Below are 22,680 nucleotides of genomic sequence, written 5' to 3' on the forward strand. Positions count from 1 at the left end.
ATATATATATATATATATATATATATATATATATATATATATATATATATATATATATATATATATATATATATATATATATATATATATATATATATATATATATATATATATATATATATATATATATATATATATATATATATATATATATATATATATATATATATATATATATATATATATATATATATATATATATATATATATAAAATATATATATGTTGTGACCAAGATGGGCCCAGGATTGCACAAAGCCTCCATTCATGGAGGTCCCAGGGACTTCTTGCTGTCCGGTTCTAAGCCGGCTTTAGCACTTTGGTGTAGAATTGAGAAGATATGTGATCCCCGTTCTGCACTGGTATCCGGGATCATTGCTTTTCCTGAGGCGAAAGTAATTTCAATGATTTAAAGAACATGAAAATTTTAACTTGGAATGTTACAACGTTCGAAAATGACTATCGTATCGACATTTTGACTGACAAATTCAGACAATTCAAACTGGACTTATTAGGAGTTTCAGAAACTCATATCCCAGGGGTGAGAAGCATGAAATTAGGTGATATAGAATTTGTTTACTCAGGCAGAAAGGATGGGGTACATAGACAGGGAGTAGGGTTCGTAAAGGAAGCTGCTAAGTCTTATTTAGGCTGGGAAGGTACTAATAATAGAATACTAATTGCTCATTTTATGACTAGAAAGTTCAGGGTATCAGTTATAGTAGTATACGCCCCTGTAGAACCGACTGACAGAGATACTAGGGACTCAGATGAATTTTACTTACAATTACAGGAGCAAATAGACAAGGTCCCAGGTAGGAATATGATGTTATTACTGGGAGATTTTAACGCCCAGGTTGGTAGAAATAGGGATAGATGGTATCCCAGCCTAGGTAAATTTGGTGTAGGAAAAGAAAACAGTAATGGATACAGACTGTTGCAATTTTGCAGGGATAACAATCTAGTTATAACCAATGCGGTGTTTGGTCATAAAATGGCTCATAATTTAACATGGTATTCACGTGATAGTAAGACAGCAAACCTTATTAATTATGTTATAGTAAACCGAAAACTGGCAGGATCAATACAAGATACTAGGGTATATAGGAGTGCTTTTATTGATGTTAAAAGTAAAGATCACCATCTAGTAGTGTCAAGGGTTAATTTAAAACTGAAATATCAGAAGGATAACTACCTTCCAGGTTGCTATGATGTTGGTACACTCCAGAATGGGAACTTGAGAAACTTTCCAGGAACAGTTGAACATTATACTTGAGAATTTAAAACTTGACAATATGAAAGATGGATGGAACAGTTCTAGAAAAATAGTTTATGAAATTGCTGAAGGTGTATTAGGGAAGAAAGTTAGAACTGCAGCTAAGAATATTAGTGAAAAAGCTTTATGTTTAATAGAAAGGAGAAAGGACTTGTACAAGAATTATCTGAGTGAAAGATCGTATGAAAACAAAAGAAACGTAAAGAAAGTGGAGAAAGGATCAAAATATAAACAAAGGAGGTGTGAAGTGAAGGCCATGGATGAAATTGCCGAGGATGTGGAAGATGTAGTTAGACGACATAATATTAAAATATTGTACTGGCACGTTAACAAATTGAGAGGGAGTAGTCAATCCGGACTTGGCCCAGTTAAAGATAGGAATGGGGTCGCAATTAGCGATAAGGAAAAAACTAAAGAGAGATGGGCCGAACATTTTGAGAACTTGCTTAACCAAGATAGAGTTGCAGGAAAAAATATAGAGGAAAATGAAAAAGTTTGTGATACTTTGGATGTGAAGGAAGATTTGTTTTGTGAGGAGGCAACAGTTAGCAACAGTACTAAAAGGATTAAAGAATAATAAGGCTCCAGGTGCTGATAGGGTGGTAAATGAGTTTCTTAAATATGGCGGGTCTGAGGTCAGAAATAAGTTATTGAAGATTATGAATGTGATTTTTGAAAAAGGGGAAGTACCTAACGATTTTAGGAAAACCTTAATTAAGCCACTTTATAAGAAAGGTGATAAAAGTGATTGTGGTAATTATCGAGACATTAGTCTGGTCTCTGTAGGTAGTAAATTACTTAGTAATATGATACTTTTTAGACTAAGAGATGCCGTAGACAAAGTTTTATGAGAAGAGTAGTGTGGTTTTAGAAAAGGTAGAGGATGTGTCGACCAAAGTTTCACTCTTAGGCTAATAATTGAGAAGTGCCTGAGCTTTCAAACACCTTTGGTCCTCAGTTTTATAGATTACGAGCAAGCGTTCGATTCTGTTGATAAAAGAGCTTTAGTAAAGGTTTTATCCTTGTATGGTATACGAGACAAATACATTAAAGTGATGAGTGCTGTGTACGAGAATAACACTGCTGCGGTTAAGGTAGGAAATGAGGCTAGCAGCTGGTTTTGTATTAAATAAGGAGTTAAGCAGGGCTGTGTTCTATCCCCCTTTATATGGATTATTTTGATGAACTTTGTTTTAAGGAGCACAGGAAAGGCAATGGGAGATCACGGAATTAAATGGGGAAGAAAAAGTCTCCTGGACTTGGATTATGCTGATGATTTAAGCATCCTAGATGAAAGTGTGAGCAAAATTAATGAAGTTTTAGAGGTTTTGCGAGTTCAGGGTGCTAGAATTGGTTTGAAAATTAATGTTAAGAAGACTAAGTCACTAAGGCTAGGAATAAGTGAAGATGAAAAGGTGATGTTGGGTAATGAAAAGATTGATCAGGTGGGCAGCTTCGCTTACCTTGGTAGTATTATTAGTGAAGATGGTGAGAGCAGTGAAGATGTTAAAAATAGAATAGCCAAGGCTCAGGGTGTTTTTTCACAGTTAAAAAAAGTTTGGAAAAATAGGAAGATAAGTCTGCAAACCAAAATTAGAATATTAGAAGCTACAGTGATGACAGTGGTCAAATATGGCTCTGAAGCATGGACGCTCCGAAAAGTGGATGAAGATATGCTAGATGTTTTCCAGAGAAATTGCTTAAGGATTGTTCTGGGTACCCGGCTGACTAACCGTATTTCAAACAAGAGGCTATACGAAAAATGTGGTTCAATACCGCTCTCTAGGGCTATAATGAAAGAAAGATTGAGGTGGCTAGGGAACGGTGTGCGGATGAAGGATGACAGATTACTGAAGATTGTTCTTTTCGGCCAACCATCTAGGGCTAAACAGAAAGCAGGACGTCCCCGGGTGGGAGGACGTTATAAAGAAAGATTTAAAGGAAATGGGAACTTCGTGGGCGGGTGTAAAAAAGGATGCTTTGAATAGATTGGGGTGGAGGAGGATCGTGCGTAGCTGTGTTGGCCTCAGGCTGCTTGGTGCTGCGGTGAGCTGTTAGTAGTAGTAGTAGTAGTAGTAGTAGTAGTAGTAGTATATATATATATATATATATATATATATATATATATATATATATATATATATATATATATATATATATATATATATATATATATATATATATATATATATATATATATATATATATATATATATATATATATATATATATATAATATATAAAGGAGCATGAAGTTTCGTGCCCCTTCAACCGTCGTGCAGGAAAGCCTATGCAGGTAAAGTCGTGCAAGTGAAGAGATGTTAAGAAATAATATCCCCTCCGTATATATCTGAAGGACCTCCCACTAAAAATTGGTAGTTTTTGCCCTAAAAATTCCTCTGTCTGTGATTCAGGTATCACCTCCATTAAAAAAAGGACCTCTAAGATTACAGCCCTTGACGAAATGGCCTGGAGATGGTGTTGTTACTCTGAAGTATTTTCCAACTTATAGAAAAGTCACTATAAATTATAATTTACGTTCAAAAAAGCCATCTTCCCTTATTCTATAGCCGAAAGTTTGATAACAACAGCCCTCATAATCTTAATTTTAGGGGGAAGTATTGAAGAGGGTATAAAAGCCATTAATCGCTCAGGACTATTTCTGCTCTCAATGTTTAATTTAGAACGTTAAAGCCATCTCACACTTTTCTTGAGATTTTCCCATTAGCCCCTGAACCGAGAATTTGGAATTTACAGGTTTTGTTCATTTATACACATATACAAAGGGAAGGGATCCTAAGAACGTATCGAGTAAAATTTTCATTTGAATCAAATTCTAATAAGGAATATTTAATGATAACAATTGGCTATTATTTCAATGTTCAAAACAGTTAAAAAATTCTGTTTCGATTTAAAATTTCCAGCTGCAATGAGCTAGGGTTGGTTCTTTACTAAGTTGCCCTTGAGGGGGCAACCATAATTATTAATTATTATCTGTCCACGCCTTTTGCCAGATAAACTGCGCATAGGTGATGTTAAACATAGGCACAAATAAAGAGCCAAATTTCGATCGGTCGTAGCTTTGATGATCTTTTTCAAATAAACCTTTCACATTTTAGGCGCTGAAGCTGAAGACGAAGATGTAGTCAAAGAAAAAGAATATATTATGGAAAACTCCACAAGTGAGGCTAAATGGAATCAATTAACCAAAGAAAACACACTTATAGTTAGGTAAGTAAATTGTTACCTAGTAATTTTCTGTGAACAAATGTGACTTGCCATTTTTAGTCGATAGACCACTTGTCGTAATATATGTATTTTCTAGTTTAAATCATTGAAAAAAATTTGTAATCCTCAATTTTACATTTATTTTTTATTTCTTGGCTTGTGTTTTTTTTTATAAGCAAATCACTCTTACTATCATAGGTTCACGCAGCCAATTCTGAAGGAAGGTGGCACCACTAAGTTTTTCCAGGTAGTTTTGGGCTTCAGAAAATTGAATTTTCACGCTTATATATCGTTTCATTTTCAAAACTTTGCTACATTTTATTCAAAAACTTCCAATGGGGCTGGTCCTCTAGGCCAGCTCTGTAAGTTATGTTGTCCTCTCTCCCCTGTGTTCAGGTATATTTACAACTATCTTTTATTTTCTTTGCTGTCTGAGCTTTAACCATAATTTGAATTTCTTGTTCCAGCAAAAGAGGAGGGTGGAGACCCTTCTTTTTTATTGTTTAAGCATTAGTCATAGTTTCAATCGGTCGACCCAAAGAGGGTGTACCCCTTTGGCCCTACTCTCCCCTTACCTGAGTAACCTTCTGTACTTACGTGAGTAATTCATAATAACCATTCATAAAGTTCATTTGAGAATCACCTAATTTGAAACATCTCATATACACATTAATCAAAAGCCTAATTTAAAATAAAGGATAGTATTCAATGTTAAAAACAATATCGGAGGGAATTTAATATTTTAGGCTGTAATACTACGTGATATCTCTCGATAGTAGCAATTTTTTAGTTCTTTGGCATAAGGTATGTGGAAAAAACTTTAAAAGTCTAACTGGTTACTAATTTTTACGTGTAAACTCATGATAAACTTTTTTTTTACATCGAACATTCCAAGCATAATTCAAACCTCCAGTAAATTATATCCCTTATCTAAAGCCCAAGGGCCATTAAATTTTGCTAGCCATAGAATGGGTCCTTGCTGAGTATATTGATAGTAGTAGAGATGCCTCAGGAGGTCCCGGGACTCACCCCTGCTGCCACCTACAACTTTTTTACATAATTTATGCATGTTTTTATGTCTGTTCGTTGTCAGTGAGAATAAAACAACAGGATTTTTCTCACTTGAAAAACAGGATTTTTCTCACATTGATGGATGTTTTCTTTGACGGTTATGTGTGTTGGTCAATTTATTTTATTTTTTCATGGATGTCAACAGCAATTCATGTCTGTTTTATGGTTTTTGTCAGTGAGAATGAAAAAACAGGAACTTTCTCACTTTGATGGATATTTCAAGGTCGATTTATTAGTTGATGTTTGTCCAGGTGTAATGACAATGGGGTGATTTACATAATCGGTGGGGGAATTATTGGTTCACGAAGGGGGAATTAAGAAACATTATGGTTTCTTTGATCTTTAGGCTAACCTAACCTGAGAACTTGATTTACATAATCGGTAGGGAAATTATTGATTCACGAAGGGGGAATTAAGAAACATTATGGTTTCTTTGATCTTTAAGCTAACCTAACCTGAGAACTTGATTTACATAATCGGCGGGGAATTATTGATTCACGAAGGGGAATTAAGAAACATTATGGTTTCTTTAATCTTTAGGACTGAGGGATTTATTTATTATTGTTGTTTTGGACAAGTGCATGCTAGGGATGAATGTCAAGGTGTCCTGGAATAGGAAACCGGAAGTAAATGCATCCTTCTCAGCCAATCAGCGAGTCGGATATATCCTCCTTCTCAGTCAATCAGAGAGCTGGTTACATATGGTTTTCCAAGGTTACATAACAATTCGCCCATTGAGATTTCGTATATAACGGGCATGCATTGTGATTAAATTATCAGAAAGTATTGTGACACAATTGAAACAACAATGAATGTTATTGATGAGCTTGAAGCCTTGGCAGCCACAATTAGCAATGTGAGTACATTTTCATTTTTATTTTCAAAATAAAATTATTTTCCTTGGTCACCCTCTAGTATATTTAGGTAAGTGCCCCCTCCCCCCACAAACCTAACCACCGTGCAATCTTTATACTCACTAGAAAACATAAAATATGTTCTTTTTATTACATAAACCTAACACCCCTCCCAGCCCCACTCTGATTTTGCAGGTATAATTCTTGCTAATAGAAATATTTCTCTCTTTTCCGCTAAATTTATTATTTCTGTGAGCCTATCAAAAAGTGACATTCAACTTCTGTCTATCCCATAGCTATTAATAAACTGTTTCCATTTAAGCCACCTCCACTGCTTACTTGACCTAAAAACATTTTTCCGCAATGATTTAAACAGCGGACACCCCACAATTGCACTTCCTGCTTGTTAATCCTTAACGTTAGTGACTTAACCAAAAGGTTTCAACGATAAAAAGGATTTGTTTTTCTCTTTCTCAAATTAAAACGGTTTTAAGCAAAAGGATATTGATGTTTATTAAGCTGGTAGATTCGTCACCGATATGTGCCAGAGAAGCGATGAAATAGTTTTATTACCAAAAATAATTACCAAAAATCTATTTGGGGCATTGGTGAAAGGGGGGGGGGGGGTTGACATGCATATAGAATATAACAATTATTTTAAAATTATAAAAAAGTGTTTGCATGAAAAGTAAGTTTAGGTTGGGATGTCGATGAATCACCCCTTTTTTTAATTAATTAAAATAGCATTTGATTTCAGATTTTAGTTTATTTTTATTTTTTGCTTTACTGAAAATGCTGGCGTATGGGGGCTTTCTTAGTGATAAATTCTTTTCTAGACAAAATTATGGTTCGTGGGGATGGTGATACTAATTTTCCTTCTTTAAAAAAAGGGGGGAAATTATTTGGATACTAACTTTTTTCTCTTCTTTAAGGCAAACTGTGAAGAATTTCCGTCACCACCACCCCGTAAGAGAGTAAGGACTAATAATGCGGTCCCTGCAAAGGCTACAGTCATGCAATATGGTCACTTGCCGAAGCCTCCTAAACAAGTGATGCCTGCCCAAGCCGTGCTGGAATGTGACATCGCTTGCACATCCGCTCTCCTTGGACCTCTAATAGCTGCCCCATCAACGCTAGGTCAGGAGGTTACCCTCCAACATGCTATGTCAGATCCATCCGACACCCAAGCCCAGACGGATTATGCAAATGTAAGCATTTTTTCCTACCTATCATATAGAAATATCTACCAATTTCTTCCAACTTTCTTAGGCCTTTTCTACATGCACAATTTTGGAACACTTTGTAAAAGTGTATCTCAGCGAGATATTGAAAGATTTTTTCTCCCCAAAGGAAATATAATGTTCTCCCTTTTGAATCATGTCAAGTACATGCATTCGCCCTTTGCTAAATTAGACTAGTGATGCCAAAAAAAATGCACTATATCCCGCTCATAATAAGTAGCAAAATCCTTTGCATTATAAATTGCTTTATTAGCGAATGGTTCACATTGCCTCTACAAATATTATAAAAAAAACAACTTTCTATCGGAATGAGTTGTGTATCATTAGAGAAGATGGCTATCCATTTCAAATAATGTTTTTTTTGTTTTTCCAGAGCAGATAAAGAGTATTAATATGAAATTTTATTTGAAGGGATTGTTTGAAAAATATCAAATTGCCGCCTTCTATGTCATGCGTTTTAGATTGTAAATACCTTATACTAATATAAGATATGCTATGGGTCCGAGAAGCACCGCGGGAAGCGATGCGGGCCTAAGAAGCGCCACGGGAAGCACTGCGAGGAAGCGCCGCGAAAAAAAAATATATAAATAAAAAAAAGTAGGGCTGATTTGAACGCTTTGAAAATAAGCTTTTTTTTTGAACAAAATCAAATTGCTGCCTTCTATGTAAAGCGGCGTTTTAGATCGTAAATATTTTATATTAAGTTTGATTTTCTTGAAGTATAATTAAACAAATTCTACAATGCGCAGACTGCTACTACTACTACTACTAAGCGCTGACTTTAAATAATACGTAAATAATAATCCAAATTTTAAAAACAGTAGGGGATGATTTGAACACTTTGAAAATGAGCTATTTTACATTTATAGGTTGGACGAGCATTGGTCCCCTTATTCTTTGTCTTCCGCCTCATCAGTTGGAGAAGGAGAGGAGCTCTCCAACAACATTTCACCATGGAGTGATATCGCTAATTCCGACGAAATACCTGATAATATTGATGAGTTTCTAAATAATTATTTCAATGTAGATAATAGCACAGTTGAGCTGGGGGACTTGAGCCCAAATACCCTTCAGCTTTTAGAGGATTTCACAAACGAATTAACTGGGAACCCTTCTCCTCCTCCTCCTCCAGCCTGTGATACCCTAATGAGTCCACTTCAAACAACTGAAGTGGAGCATACCCCAGATATTGTTGAACAACTTGGGGGAGGGGATAATATACAAGAGGGGGAGGGAGGTACAACTTTCCCCGATTTTCAATTGACCAACACAATTTTAAATGCAATAGTTGTTTACACTGCGTCTTTTGGAGACCCTTTTAATTCACTAATGGGGGGAAAATTTGTTTTTGACCCAGTATAAATTGTGCACGACTATGTAGATAAAATTCGTGCACTACTGGAGAAGCAAATTCAATTGTGGGGGAGGGATTCAATTAAGGTTTCTATTGTTTTAAAAGTATTCTATTTAAATGAGGGGAAAAGCGAAGTTTATTATCATTATATACATTCCGAGATGCGTTTGGTTTATTCGAATTTAGAAAATTTTGAGGGTGTTTTCATGGATTGGGTAAGTCAAATTATAACGCATCTTGAGAACTTTAACGAAAACGGTAGTGGGTCTGTAGTTCTTTTTGTTGAAAATTTAAGTGTTAATATTTGTAAATTTAAGAAAGATTTTATTTTAAGAGGGGGGACTGGTGGGCATGAAAGGGATACAGTTTTAAATTATAATCCAGATCTAGTAGGTTGTCGCGGTGTCCAGAAGATCTGTTTTGAAACAGTTCAAAAGTGTTTCAAGTAGGCTTTCCTCATATCAGCTTTCCGACCATTGAAAGATGACGCTACCAAGACGAATTTAGATCACTGGGCTGTACATGGGAAGGACGGGTCCAATTTCCCAGTTTTAAATTTCTCTTGTTTAGAGGGGAAATACCCAGTAACGCTTCGATCCATTGACATTTTTGAAAGGGCTAATACCCATTTAAATATCAATGTTACTTTGGTTTAGTATGAAACTGAATTTCAAGATGGGGTTCATTCTAAAAAGAAGGGGCTGGTTTTCCCTGTAAGGAGCCTATCAATTGATTTGGTCAGACACTGTATTTCGTTGCTATACACACCACTTAGCGACCCTGACACATCACTTTGCCAATTTAGTCAGATTAAAGACCTCAGTAGAGTTCTGGGGGAGGGTCAGACTAAGGGGGCATGTTTCAACTGTCCAACATGCCTCTCTAGATTTTAGACTGAACTAAAGTTGCAAAATAACATGAGACATTGTGGCCGAGATGGCTATCAGACAGTGGAAATAGTTTCAGGGGATAGGGCTATTTTACGCTTTAAAAATTTTCAGAACACCCTTCTCCAGTGCAACAAAATATCTTTAGACTGTGAAGCTAAGCTGGTGGAGGTGAACGATCCCCGATTTCCAAACCGTGTCAAAGAACACCAGGCTATTGCAGTGTCCTATGCTCATGCGCAAAGAGACAGTTCTAACATCATGCAGTTGTTAGAAATAGTTGAAACGTTGGATGAGGGGGAGTGCATGGTCAAGGCACTGACTAAACTAATTGGCACGGCTAATGGTGCTATTTCTCGTTTGAGAAATACACATTACCCAATGGTGTTCTCTGCAAGAGGATCGTATCGCGATTAAAAATAAAAAAATGTGGTGGTTTTGTAAGGGGGAGTTTGCAGAGGGAGATAAGGGGACTAACGGGACAAGAAGGGGGATGGGGAAAGTCAGAGACCATAATAACTTATGGCAGTAAATATCCTTTGGGGGTAGTAATTTTAGAGTGGTTGCGCATCAATCGTGTAATTTAAATGTTAGCCAGCAGTTTTTTATCCCTGTTTTTATCCACAACTCAAATTATGACTTAAAATTTATTTTACCGGCACTGGCACGTATGCACAGGGAGGGAGGGGGAGTAGATAGTCCATGGGTAAACAGTTCATTTACCTATAACATTATTCCCAAATCGGCCGAGAAGTTGTTGCTTCTCGAACTGAAATTGCAGGCAGTGGATAATGGGCATACGAGTTGGAATAAAATCAGGTTTTTAGATTCCTTTAGTTTTTTCCCCAAGGCATTGAGTCAATTGATTCAAGTGCAGAAAAGCGACAATTTTGATAGCTTTCCCTTGCTTAAACAGCACTTTCCAGACAGTGAAATGTATGATCTGTTGACCAGCAAAGGTGTATACGCATACGATTATTACTGTTATGGCGCTCGCTTAAGCGAGGTGAAACTACCTCCAATTGAAGCTTTTTACAATTCACTGACCAGCAGTGAATGCACAGCCGAGGAGTATGAGTTTGCCAAGAAGGTGTGGTCTAAGGGGGATTGTAAAAATGGGTGGGATTATTGTAGACTGTACTTGGCCAGTGACGTTCTAACTCTGTTGGATATAGTCTGTAAGAACACAGACCAAATCTATTCAGAGTTCGGGTTAGATATAGGCTATTATTTTTCCACACCCCATTTAGTGATGGATTTGATTTTAAAAATTAGCAGGGAGGAAATAGGCCTAATCACCGACGTAGATCAACACCTTTTTGTAGAGCGTTCAATGAGGGGAGGGTATGCTTTTCATGGGGACCGCGTCTTGTCAACCGTTCCGAGCGGACAAAGCACCGGTGGAAAGTCAAATGCAGTGTTCTTGGACATGAACTCATTGTACCCCTCGGCAATATCTCACTACTCTTTGCCGTGTGGGAACTATCAATGGCTTGAGAATCCTTGTGAGTTCCCCGACATTACCACAGTCGAGGACAATGGGCCACAAGGATGGTTCTTTGAAATTGACGGTCACATTCCGCTGGCGCTTCACGACTCAGTCAAAGATTTTGTTCTTCCCTGTATCACTCAACCGGTGAGCAGAGACTCGTTGAGCCCCTGCAACCGATCATTGGTTGAGGATATGGGGATGCACTGGACTCCCTCCAAACAGAAACTGATTGCTGATTAGGACCCTAAAGAGAATATCGTTGTTCACCATGTGCTTTTGCACTGGATGGTGAGCAATAGTTTCAAGATCAACAAAATACACAGGGTCCTACAGTTCAATCAGCGACCATACTTGAAAACTTTTATCAATACTTTTGTCGATAAACGCTCTAGGGCAAATTCAAAGGTGGAGAAGGAAATGTACAAACTCATCCTAAATTCAGCGCTTGGTAAAATATGTGAAAGCGTTCGTAATAGATCTCGCTGCGACGTCGTGACTGACCCTCTAGAGTGTGCACGAATTATTGACGATCCCAATTTTACATCGTTCACGACCATAGAGGCTGGCATGGTTCTTCTACACAGGCAAAAGCGAAATGTAGTGCTGAACAAGAATATAGCAGGCGGCAGTTCAGTACTAGAAATTGTCGTTCTTTTACAATGTGTGCAAGGTGCAATGGCCACGGGAGGGGGAGGTTCAAGTTTACTATGGGGATACAGATTTTCTGCTGTTAAAGGAAAATGGGACTGAAGATTTATTGGGTGATTTAGAAAAGGGGGAACACATCAGCTCGCGGATGGATTTCACCAACTGGATTCCATCACTTTACCCCGAGTTGGTGAAACGTCAAGCTCCCAACCAGCAATTACGGTTAAAATGAGATACGGGGAGTGATTTGATCTCCAGGGGGTGGTTCCTGGTTCCTAAAGTTTATTGCGTTGAAACAGATAGTGGGGATAAACAGAAGGCCTGTAAAGAGGTGCCTACACATTTTGTAAGGAACAATTTCAACATGAGTGTGTACAGAGACTGTGCAGAAAGTAGCCTAGTGCCGAGAGCACAAGTGCTTGCAATTCGCTCTCTACAGTATAGAAATTATACTGTGAAAGTGGAAAAGAATGCAATGTCGTGTATATCCGACAAAGTCTATGTGCTCGAGAATGGTGTGAGTGTCCTGCCTCATGGCCACTATTGTATTTCAGACCGAGTTGAATGCATAGACTATCGTAATCAACTTGGTCTGGATAAACTAACCTAATATGACTAACCAACAAACCACCACCACTGACCCAACTAACCCAACCACTAACCGCTAGCAGTGACGACAACTATTGTTTTCCCATCGTGGCTCCCGGGGGGGGGGTCCTTCCCGCGGCCGGCTCCCAGGGGGTGGGGGGTCCCACCCGCGGCAGCCCCCGGGGGGTGGGGGGCCCTACATTTAAATTCAGTGCAATGTTCAACTATGCTAGTTCATGTTCCAAGTGTTTTTTTTTGTACAAAAAAGTATTTAAAGACAATAAGTGCTGTTAATGGACAAAAGTGTTGTACAGAAAGTGTCATTTTTATCATTGTTCAAGTTGAACAAATAGACTTTTCATGTTGTCGAAATAAATACTGCCATGAAATATTCTCAGGTTCTTGTTGAACATAAAGTGTTATTCTTATGTCGTTGTTCATGTTGAACAAATAGAGTTTTCATGTTGAATAAAAGAAAGAAATATTCTATTGTTGTTCTTGTTTTTAATTAACGTACTAGTTAGATCTAAGGGAAAATTTTTATTTATTCAATAGACAAGTATGGTTTACAGTTACTTGTAGACCGACTATTTTCAATAGTAGCATAATGTATAAATTTAAAACACCATTCAGATTGCTTCTGTGTGGATTGGCAATGGCAGGTAAAACGTATAGAATGTACATCAAAAATTCAGAGGTGTCTGGAAAAGGAATTTTCAAAGAGATTGATGCTACTAGCAGACTCATAAAACCATTAATTATTGACTGAGTGTCAAAATTAATAGGTAAAAAAGTACTTTTGCAGAGAACAAATTCAACTATACAGTTATTTCATAGCATGAAAAGGATCTTACAACATTTCACAGAATCGAGAGACTACTATTGCTATCTCCCCACCTATAGCTAGAGATGGCAGCACAGTCCCAGGTTTCACTAAGTTTAAGTTAGGTTAGGTTAGCTTATCAGGAACCGCTCATGATAAGCTAACCTAACCTGACTTAAACATGGTACAAAGTCGACATGGGGGGATTTTCCGGTGAGTATGGTTAGGTTAGGCTAGATTAAGTTAGGTTAGATTAGTTTAGATTAGGTTAGGTTAGCCTACGTGCGCGCGCGTACCAACAGCACTTATTGTCTTTAAACACTTTTTTGTACAAAAAAAACACTTGGAACATGAACTAGCACAGTTGAACATTACAGTGAATTTAAATGTAGGCCCCCACCCCCGGGGGTTTCCGCGGGTGGGACCCCCCACCCCCCGGGAGCCGGCCGCGGGAAGGGCCCCCCACCCCCCCGAGCGACATGCTGGAAAGAAAATAGTTGTCGTCGCTGCTAGAGGGTAGTGGTTGGGTTAGTTGGGTCAGTGGTAGCGGTTAGTTGGTTAGTCATATTTGGTTAATTTATCCAGACCAAGTTGATTACGATAGTCTATGCATTCAACTCGGTCTGAAATACGATAGTGGCCATGAGGCAGGACCTTTACACGCCTTCTTTTCATCCCCACTATGTGTTTCAACGCAATAAACTTTAGGGCCCGGGAACAACCCCCTGGATATCAAATCACTTCCCGGCTCTGATTTTAACATTAATAGATGGTTGGGGGCTTGACGTTTCACCAACTCGGGGTAGAGTGATGGATTCCAGTTGGTGAAATCCATCCGCGAGCTGATGTGTTCCCCCTTTTCTAAATCACCCAATAAATCTTCAGTCCCATTTACCTTTAACAGCAGAAAATCTGTATCCCCATGGTAAACTTGAACCTCCCCCTCCCGTGGCCATTGCACCTTGCACAAATTGTAAAAGAACGACAACATGAGCTTTTTGGAAATTTCCAGTACTGAACTGCCACCTGCTATATTCTTGTTCAGTACCACATTTCGCTTTCGCCTGTGTAGAAGAACCATGCCAGTCTCTATGCTCGTGACTGATGTAAAATTGGGGTCGGCAATAATTCGTGCACACTCCAGAGTGTCAGTCTCGACGTCGCAGCGAGATCTATTACGTACGCTTTCACACATTTTGCCAAACGCTGAATTTAGGATGAGTTTGTACATTTCCTTCTCCACCTTTGAATTTGCCCTAGAGCGTTTATCGACAAAAGTATCGATATACGTTTTTAAATATGGTCGCTGATTGTACTGTAGGACCCTGTGCATTTTGGTGATCTTGAAACTATTGCTCACCATCCAGTGCAAAAGCAAATGGTGAACAACGATATTCTCCTTAGCCCCTCATTGAACGCTCTACAAAAAGGTGTTGATCTACGTCGGTGATTAGGCCTATATCCTCCCAGCTAATTTTTAAAATCAAATCCATCACTAGATGGGGTGTGGAAAAATAATAGCCTATATCTAACCCGAACTCTGAATAGATTTGGTCTGTGTTCTTACAGACTATATCCAACAGAGTTAGAACGTCACTGGCCAAGTACAGTCTACAATAATCCCACCCATTTTTACAATCCCCCTTAGACCACAACTTCTTGTCAAACTCATACTCCTCGGCTGTGCATTCACTGATGGTTAGTGAATTCTAAAAAGCTTCAATTGACGGTAGTTTCACCTCGCTTAAGCGAACGTAATAACAGTAATAATCGTATGCGTATACACCTTTGCAGGTCAACAGATCATACATTTCACTGTCTGGAAAGTGCTGTTTAAGCAAGGGAAAGCTATCAAAATTGTCGCTTTTCTGCACTTGAATCAATTGACTCAATGCCTTGGGGAAAAAACTAAAGGAATCTAAAAACCTGATTTTATTCCAACACGTATGCCCATTATCCACTGCCTGCCATTTCAGCTCGAGAAGCAACAACTTTTCGGCCGATTTGGGAATAATGTTATAGGTAAATGAACTATTTACCCATGGGGTGTCTACTCCCCCTCCCTCCACATGCATACGTACCAGTGCCGGTAAAATAAATTTTAAATCATAATTTGAGTTGTGGATAAAAACAGGGATAAAAAACTGTTGGCTAACATTTAAGTTACACGATTGATGTGCTACCCCTCTAAAATTACTACCCCCCGAAGATATTTCCTGCCACAAATGATTATGATCTCTGACTTTCCCCATCCCCTCTCTTTTCCCTTTAGTTCCCTTATCCCCCTCTGCAAACTCCCCTTTACAAACCCAACATATTTTTTGATTTTTAATCGCGAGACGATCCTCTGCAGACAACACCATTGGATAATGGGTATTTCTCAAACGAGAAATAGCACCATTAGCCGTGCCAATTAGTTTAGTCAGTGCCTTGACCATGCACTCCCCCTCATCCAATGTTTCTACTATTTCTAACAACTGCATGATGTTAGAACTGTCTCTTTGCGCATGAGCATAAGACACTGCAATAACCTGATGTTCTTTGACACGGTTTGGAAATTATGGATCATTCGCCTCCACCAGCTTAGCTTCACAGTCTAAAGATATTTTGTTGCACTGGAGAAGGGTGATCTGGAAATTTTTAAAGTGTAAAATGGCCCTATCCCCTGAAACCGTTTCCACTGACTGGTAGCCATGCCGGCTACAATGCCTCATATGATTTTGCAACTTTAATTCAGTCCAAAATCTAGAGAGGCATGTTGGACAGTTGAAACGTACCCCCTTATTCTTTCCCTCCCCCAGAACTCTACTGATTTCTGTGATAGGGTTAAAATGGCCAATTGATTTGGCAGGGTCACTAGGTGGTGTGTATAACAACCAAATCCAGTGTCTGACCAAATCAATTGACGGGCCCCTTACAGGGAAGACCACCCCCTTCTTTTTAGAATCAACCCCATCTTCAAATTCAGTTTCATACTGAACCAAAGTAGCGTCGATATTTAAATGGGCATTAGCCTTTTCAAAAATATCAATAGATCGTAGCGTTACTGGGTATTTCCCCTCTAAACAAGAAAAATTTAAAACTGGGAAATTGGACCCGTCCTTCCCATGTACAGCCCAGTGATCTAAATTCGTCTTGGTAGCGTCATCTTTCAATGGTCGGAAATGCCGATATGAGGAAAGCATATTGGAAACATTTTTGTTCTGTTTCAAAACAAATCTTCTGGACACCACGACAACCTACTAGATCTGGATTATATTTTAAAACTGTATCCCTTTCATGCCCACCTGCTCCCCCTCTTAAAATAAAATTTTTCTTAATTTTACAAATATTTACACTTAAATTTTCAACAAAAAGAACTAGAGATCCACTACCGTTTTCGTTAAAGTTCTCAAATCATTTAAATACTCATCAATATTATCAGGTATTTCGTCGGAATTAGCGATATCACTCCATGGTGAAATGTTGTTGGAGAGCTCCTCACCTTCACCAGCTGATGAGGCGGAAGACAAAGAATAAGGGACCAATGCTCGTCCAACCTATAAATGAAAAATAGCTTATTTTCAAAGTGTTCAAATCACCCCTACTGTTTTTAAAATTTGGATTATTATTTACGTATTATTTAAAGTCAGCGCTTAGTAGTAGTAGTAGAAGTAGTATGCGCATAGTAGCATTTGGTTAATTCAACTGAAAGAAATTCAAACTTAATATAAGATATTTACGATCTAAAACGCTGCTTTACATAGAAGGCAGCAATTTGATTTTGTTCAAAAAAAATAGCTTATTTTCAAAGTGTTCAAATCAGCCCTACTTTTTTTTTATCTATATTTTTTTTCGCGGCACTTCCCCGCAGCGCTTTCCGCGGCGCTTCTCGGGCCCGTAGCACTTCCTGCAGCGATTCTCGGGCCCATAGCATATCTTATATTAGTATAAGGTATTTACAATCTAAAACGCATGACATAGAAGGCGGCAATTTGATATTGTTCAAACAATCCCTCCAAATAAAATTTCATATTAATACTCTTTATCTGCTCTGGAAAAACAAAAAAAACATGATTTGAAATGGATAGCCATCTCCTCTCATGATACACAACTCATTCCGATAGAAAGTTGTTTTTTTTATAATATTTGTATAGGCAATGTGAACCATTCGCTAATAAAGCAATTTATAATGCAAAGGATTTTACTACTTATTATGAGCGGGATATAGTGCATTTTTTTGGCATCACTAGTCTAATTTAGCAAAGGGTGAATGCATGCACTTGACATGATTCAAAAGGGAGAACATTATATTTCCTTTGGGGAGAAAAAATCTTTCAATATCCCGCTGAGATACACTTTTACAAAGTGTTCCAAAATGGTGCATGTAGAAAAGACCTAAGAAAGTTGGAAGAAATTGGTAGATATTTCTATATGATAGGTAGGAAAAAATGCTTACCTTTGCAAAATCCGTCTGGGCTTGGGTGTCGGATGGATCGGACATAGCATGCTAGAGGGTAACTTCCTGACCTAGCATTGATAGGGCAGCTATTAGATGTCCAAGAAGAGCGGATGTGCAAGCGATTTCACATTCCAGCATGGCTTGGGCGGGCATCACTGGTTTAGGAGGCTTCGGCAAGTGACCATATTGTATGACTGTCGCCTTCACAGGGACCACATTATTAGTCCTTGCTCTCTTACTGGGTGGTAGCGACGGGCATTCTTCACAGTTTGCCTTAAAGAAGAGAAAAAATTTAGTACCGAAATAATTTACCCCCTTTTTTTAAAGAAGGAAAATTAGTATCACCATCCACACGAACCATAATTTTGTCTAAAAAAGCATTTATCACTAAGAAACCCCCCCGACGCCAGCATTTTCAGTAAAGCAAAAAATAAAAATATACTAAACTCTGAAATCAAATGCTATTTTAATTAATTAAAAAAAAGGGCTTATTCATAGACATCCCAACCTAACCTTACTTTGTTGCAAACACTTTGTTTTCATTTTACAATAATGGTGATAGAATTGAGGCATGTCAATCCCCCCCCCCCTTTCACCAATGTCCTAAATATATTGTTAGTAATTATTTTTGGAAATAATTTCCAGCAAATACAGGTTACGAATCCACCAGCTTAATAAACAGCAATCTCTTTTTGCTTAAAACTGCTTTAATTTGAGAAAGAGAAAAACAAATAGTTTTTATCGTTGAAACCTTTTGGTTAAGTCACTAACGTTAAGGATTAACAAGCAGGAAGTGCAATTGTGGGGTGTCCGCTGTTTAAATCATTGCGGAAAAATGTTTTTAGGTCAAGTAAGCAGTGGAGGTGGCTTAAATGGAAACAGTTTATTAATAGCTATGGGATAGACAGAAGTTGAATGTCACTTTTTGATAGGCTTACAGAAAGAATAAATTTAGCGAAAAAAAGAGAAATATTTCTATTAGAAAGAATTATACCTGTAAAATCAGAGTGGGGCTGGGAGGGGTGTTAGGTTTTTGTAATAAAAAGAACATATTTTATGTTTTCTAGTGAGTATAAAGATTGCACGGTGGTTAGGTTTGTGGGGGGAGGGGGTACTTACCTAAATATAGTAGAGGGTGACCAATGAAAATAATTTTATTTTGAAAATAAAAAATGAAAATGTACTCACATTGCTAATTGTGGCTGCCAAGGCTTCAAGCTCATCAATAACATTCATTGTTGTTTCAATTGTGTCACAATACTTTCTGATAATTTAATCCCAATGCATGCCCGTTATATACCAAATTGTTATGTAACGGGGGAAAACCATACGTAACCAGCCTTCTGATTGGCTGAGAAGGATGCATGTACCCGACTCGCTGATTGGCTGAGAAGGATGCATGTACTTCTGGTTTCCTATTCCAGGACACCTTGACATTCATCCCTAGCATGCACTTGTCCAAAACAACAATAATAAATAAATCCCTCAGGCCTAAAGATTAAAGAAACCATAATGTTTCTTAATTCCCCCTTCGTGAATCAATAATTCCCCGCCGATTATGTAAATCAAGTTCTCAGGGTAGGTTAGCCTAAAGATCAAAGAAACCATAATGTTTCTTAATTCCCCCTTCGTGAATCAATAATTTCCCCACTGATTATGTAAATCAAGTTCTCAGGTTAGGTTAGCCTAAAGATCAAAGAAACCATAATGTTTCTTAATTCCCCCTTCTTGAACCAATAATTTCCCCACCGATTATGTAAATCACCCCATTGTCATTACACCTGGACAAACAACAACTAATAAATCGACCTTGAAACATCCATCAAAGTGAGAAAATTCCTGTTTTTTCATTCTCACTGACAAAAAGCATAAAACAGACATGAATTGCTGTTGACATCCATGAAAAAATCAAATAAATGGACCAACACACATAACCGTCCAAGAAAACATCCATCAATGTGAGAAAATTCATGTTTTTCAAGAGAGAAAAATTCTGTTTTTTCATTCTCACTGACAACGAACAGAAATAAAAACATGCATAAATTATGTAAAAAAGTTCTAGGTGGCAGCAGGGTTGAGTCCCGGGACCTCCTGAGGCATCTCTACTGATAGTGGGCAACATCATCAATGAAGTAATCAATTTATGGTTTTCTCTTAAATTTAGATAAATTTTTACTTACAATTTATTTTCAAATTAAGAAAATTTCGAGCAACTTACGGTGATTTCCTAAGAGCAATAAATATTAGGCCACAAATAATTGCTATTAATGTATTTATGCTTTTAACAGCCATTTATAGTACACTTATTTACAGCATAGTTAATTTATTTGTTTAATCAAATTGTAATAGTAGCAATATTTTCTTCTATTATCAAAGACACCTTTTGAAGCAGGTTCTATTTAGCCTTGGTGGCCGCTTTGTTTTCATATTTCATATGATTCACGGAGTAGTTTCATAAAAGACAGAGAATACTTTGCCCAGAAATTCAGTTTAGCCTACTTTGTAAAAAAGTAAACAGTTTAGATTTGTATGAACCATTGGTTACTTGTTTTATTGATAATTAATTTAGAAAAATGCCAATGAAACAATTTTTTCGAAAGTAAGAACCATACTAAAACTTAGAGGAGCAGAAATCATCTAATAATTATTAATTACTATTAATAATTGTTAATAATAATAATTTTTAATAATATTAATAATAAATGATAATATTATAATAATAATATTAATTTTATTATTATAATATTATATTAAAAATAACAATTATAATTTTGAATATATTAAAAAAATTAATAATTAATATATTAAAAAGAATATTAATAATTTAATGTTATAATAGTAATATTAATAATAATAAGTAATAATAATAATTAATAATTGTTAGTTCAATAATAATTTAAACTTAAACGATCAGAAAGTACTACCAAAGTGTAAATGAAACCCAAAACGAACATAAATTAAAACGAATAATCATAGAAAACATAAAGATACCACATTGCCGTTGTCTCCGGGGTTATCATAAAGATAACAACACTAGAGTGTGGCCTCTGATGAACTGGCTTTCTACTTTGTTGATAGACGAGGGACTCTCAAAGTCCTCTCTGTATGTACTTTAAGATAAATTTGTTTGTAGCTATGTAGTGCAGTCAGTGAAAATAAAGCATTAGTAAATGCAGATAACACGGTTAAATAAGAGAAAATAGATTAACGGCTGTCTCTGGCTTGATTCTGGTGTGAACTAGGGTTGTGTCCAATGCTGTTACCAGGTATTATGACAAAAGACTATTTAGAATACTAGGAAACAGCAGTGAGATTTTAAAACAGGTTTTTGGGTATCTTAATATAAATATATAAATCTAGTTATTCTAATATATTATTTTGATAAAAAAAAATAATGAATTTTAAAGTAAGGAAGCTAGAGTTTTATGAAAATAGATGATAGATCAGTCTAAGAAGTGGACAAGTTCCTCCGCTTGTGCAGTGCTTTGATCAAGCAGGGCTCATTAATGTTTTGACCTGAGATAGTTTAACAACTATGGTAAGTTTGTAGCAGCCAAAAACTTCAAAATACGCTATTGGTAATAACAAATAAACACATACCTTATACACCAAATAACGCTATTTTGAGTGGTTGCTGTATACCTTTTCTTTGTGATCAAAATACACCTTATGGGATAAATATTTATTTATCCAATTCGATAAGTATTTGAACTAGATCTATTTAATAGCTAGCCAACACCTTAGTCAGAGTACCCATATAGCCACTTGTGCCTGCGGTAAACCACAGTAATATCGGGGCTTTGTTTAATTTAATTTACCGAGTTTTGGGATCTAGTAATATAAGGTCTTTCATAGCAGTACAATAAAAGTATTTATTGGCTGAATATATCTCCAATGTTTCTTTCTAGAAAACTAACCAAGATATATTCCGGTGGATTTTTGGCTGTCGATAACCTTAGTTTTGGAGTGCGACGGGGTGAATGTTTTGGCCTTTTAGGGATCAACGGTGCTGGAAAAACATCTACGTTTAAGATGCTAACTGGAGATGAAGAAGTAACTGGGGGTGATGCTTTTCTGGAAAATTTCTGCGTTCGTTCTTCCATAAAACAGGTAAAAACATTGATTTGTAGTCTCTTAGATCAACTTAAATAAAAAAAAACAAGCTTTTTCAACTGAAAGTAAGGAGCAACATTAAACTTAATACGAACAAAAATTATTTCACATATGAAGGGGCCTGTCTCCCCTCAACACCTCGCTCTTTACGCTAAAGTTTTTCAGCACTTTTAAAAAAAGCTTCTTAATGTTCTAATTAAACGACCTTTGTGTTTTAGGAGTCGTTCTTAAGGAGTTGTGACAAAATTCAAACTATAGCGTAAAGAGTGAGGAGTTGAGGAGGAGGCAACCCCCTTCATATACGTTGTATTCTCTGTTCGTTTTAAGTTTTTGATATTGCTCCTTACTTTCAGTTGAATTTTTTTTATAATATCTGATCGTTTTTTAAATAATCCCAGGAAATCTGGCCCCACCACCGGAAAAATACCCTCCTCACGGATATATCCTATAGAAAATTCAATCCCGGTGATAATTAACCCAGAACAATTACCCTTAACAGCTCACGCGCAAAATTGAGACGGAAAAGAGAAAGCAAGAAATAGAAAAATGATTTTGTATAGGAATTCTGGTGAAGTTCCCTAGTGTATAATTTCCTCTGACAAGTTCAACCCCCTGGAAACGTCCCTGGAAAGTGCTCTCGTGAAAAAAAATTCAAGCAGAAAATT

The 22,680-nt window shown here is 37.0% G+C and overlaps 1 protein-coding gene across 1 annotated transcript in view; it reads left to right on the forward strand.

Annotated features, from left to right (window-relative positions):
• The window catches only part of LOC148944293 (phospholipid-transporting ATPase ABCA3-like), a 233,259-nt gene that overhangs the window by 166,703 nt on the left and 43,876 nt on the right, over positions 1-22,680 (forward strand). Inside the window, exons 26-27 of the mRNA XM_089100087.1 lie at positions 4,395-4,506; positions 21,811-22,012. Of these exons, the coding sequence (XP_088956213.1) occupies positions 4,395-4,506; positions 21,811-22,012 (314 nt within the window). The remainder of the gene's footprint in view (positions 1-4,394; positions 4,507-21,810; positions 22,013-22,680) is intronic.

The sequence above is a fragment of the Artemia sp. Qi Xiang Cuo genome, chromosome 14 (assembly GCF_049724085.1).
Source record: "Artemia sp. Qi Xiang Cuo chromosome 14, ASM4972408v1, whole genome shotgun sequence".
NCBI classification, from domain to species: Eukaryota; Metazoa; Arthropoda; class Branchiopoda; order Anostraca; family Artemiidae; genus Artemia; species Artemia sp. Qi Xiang Cuo.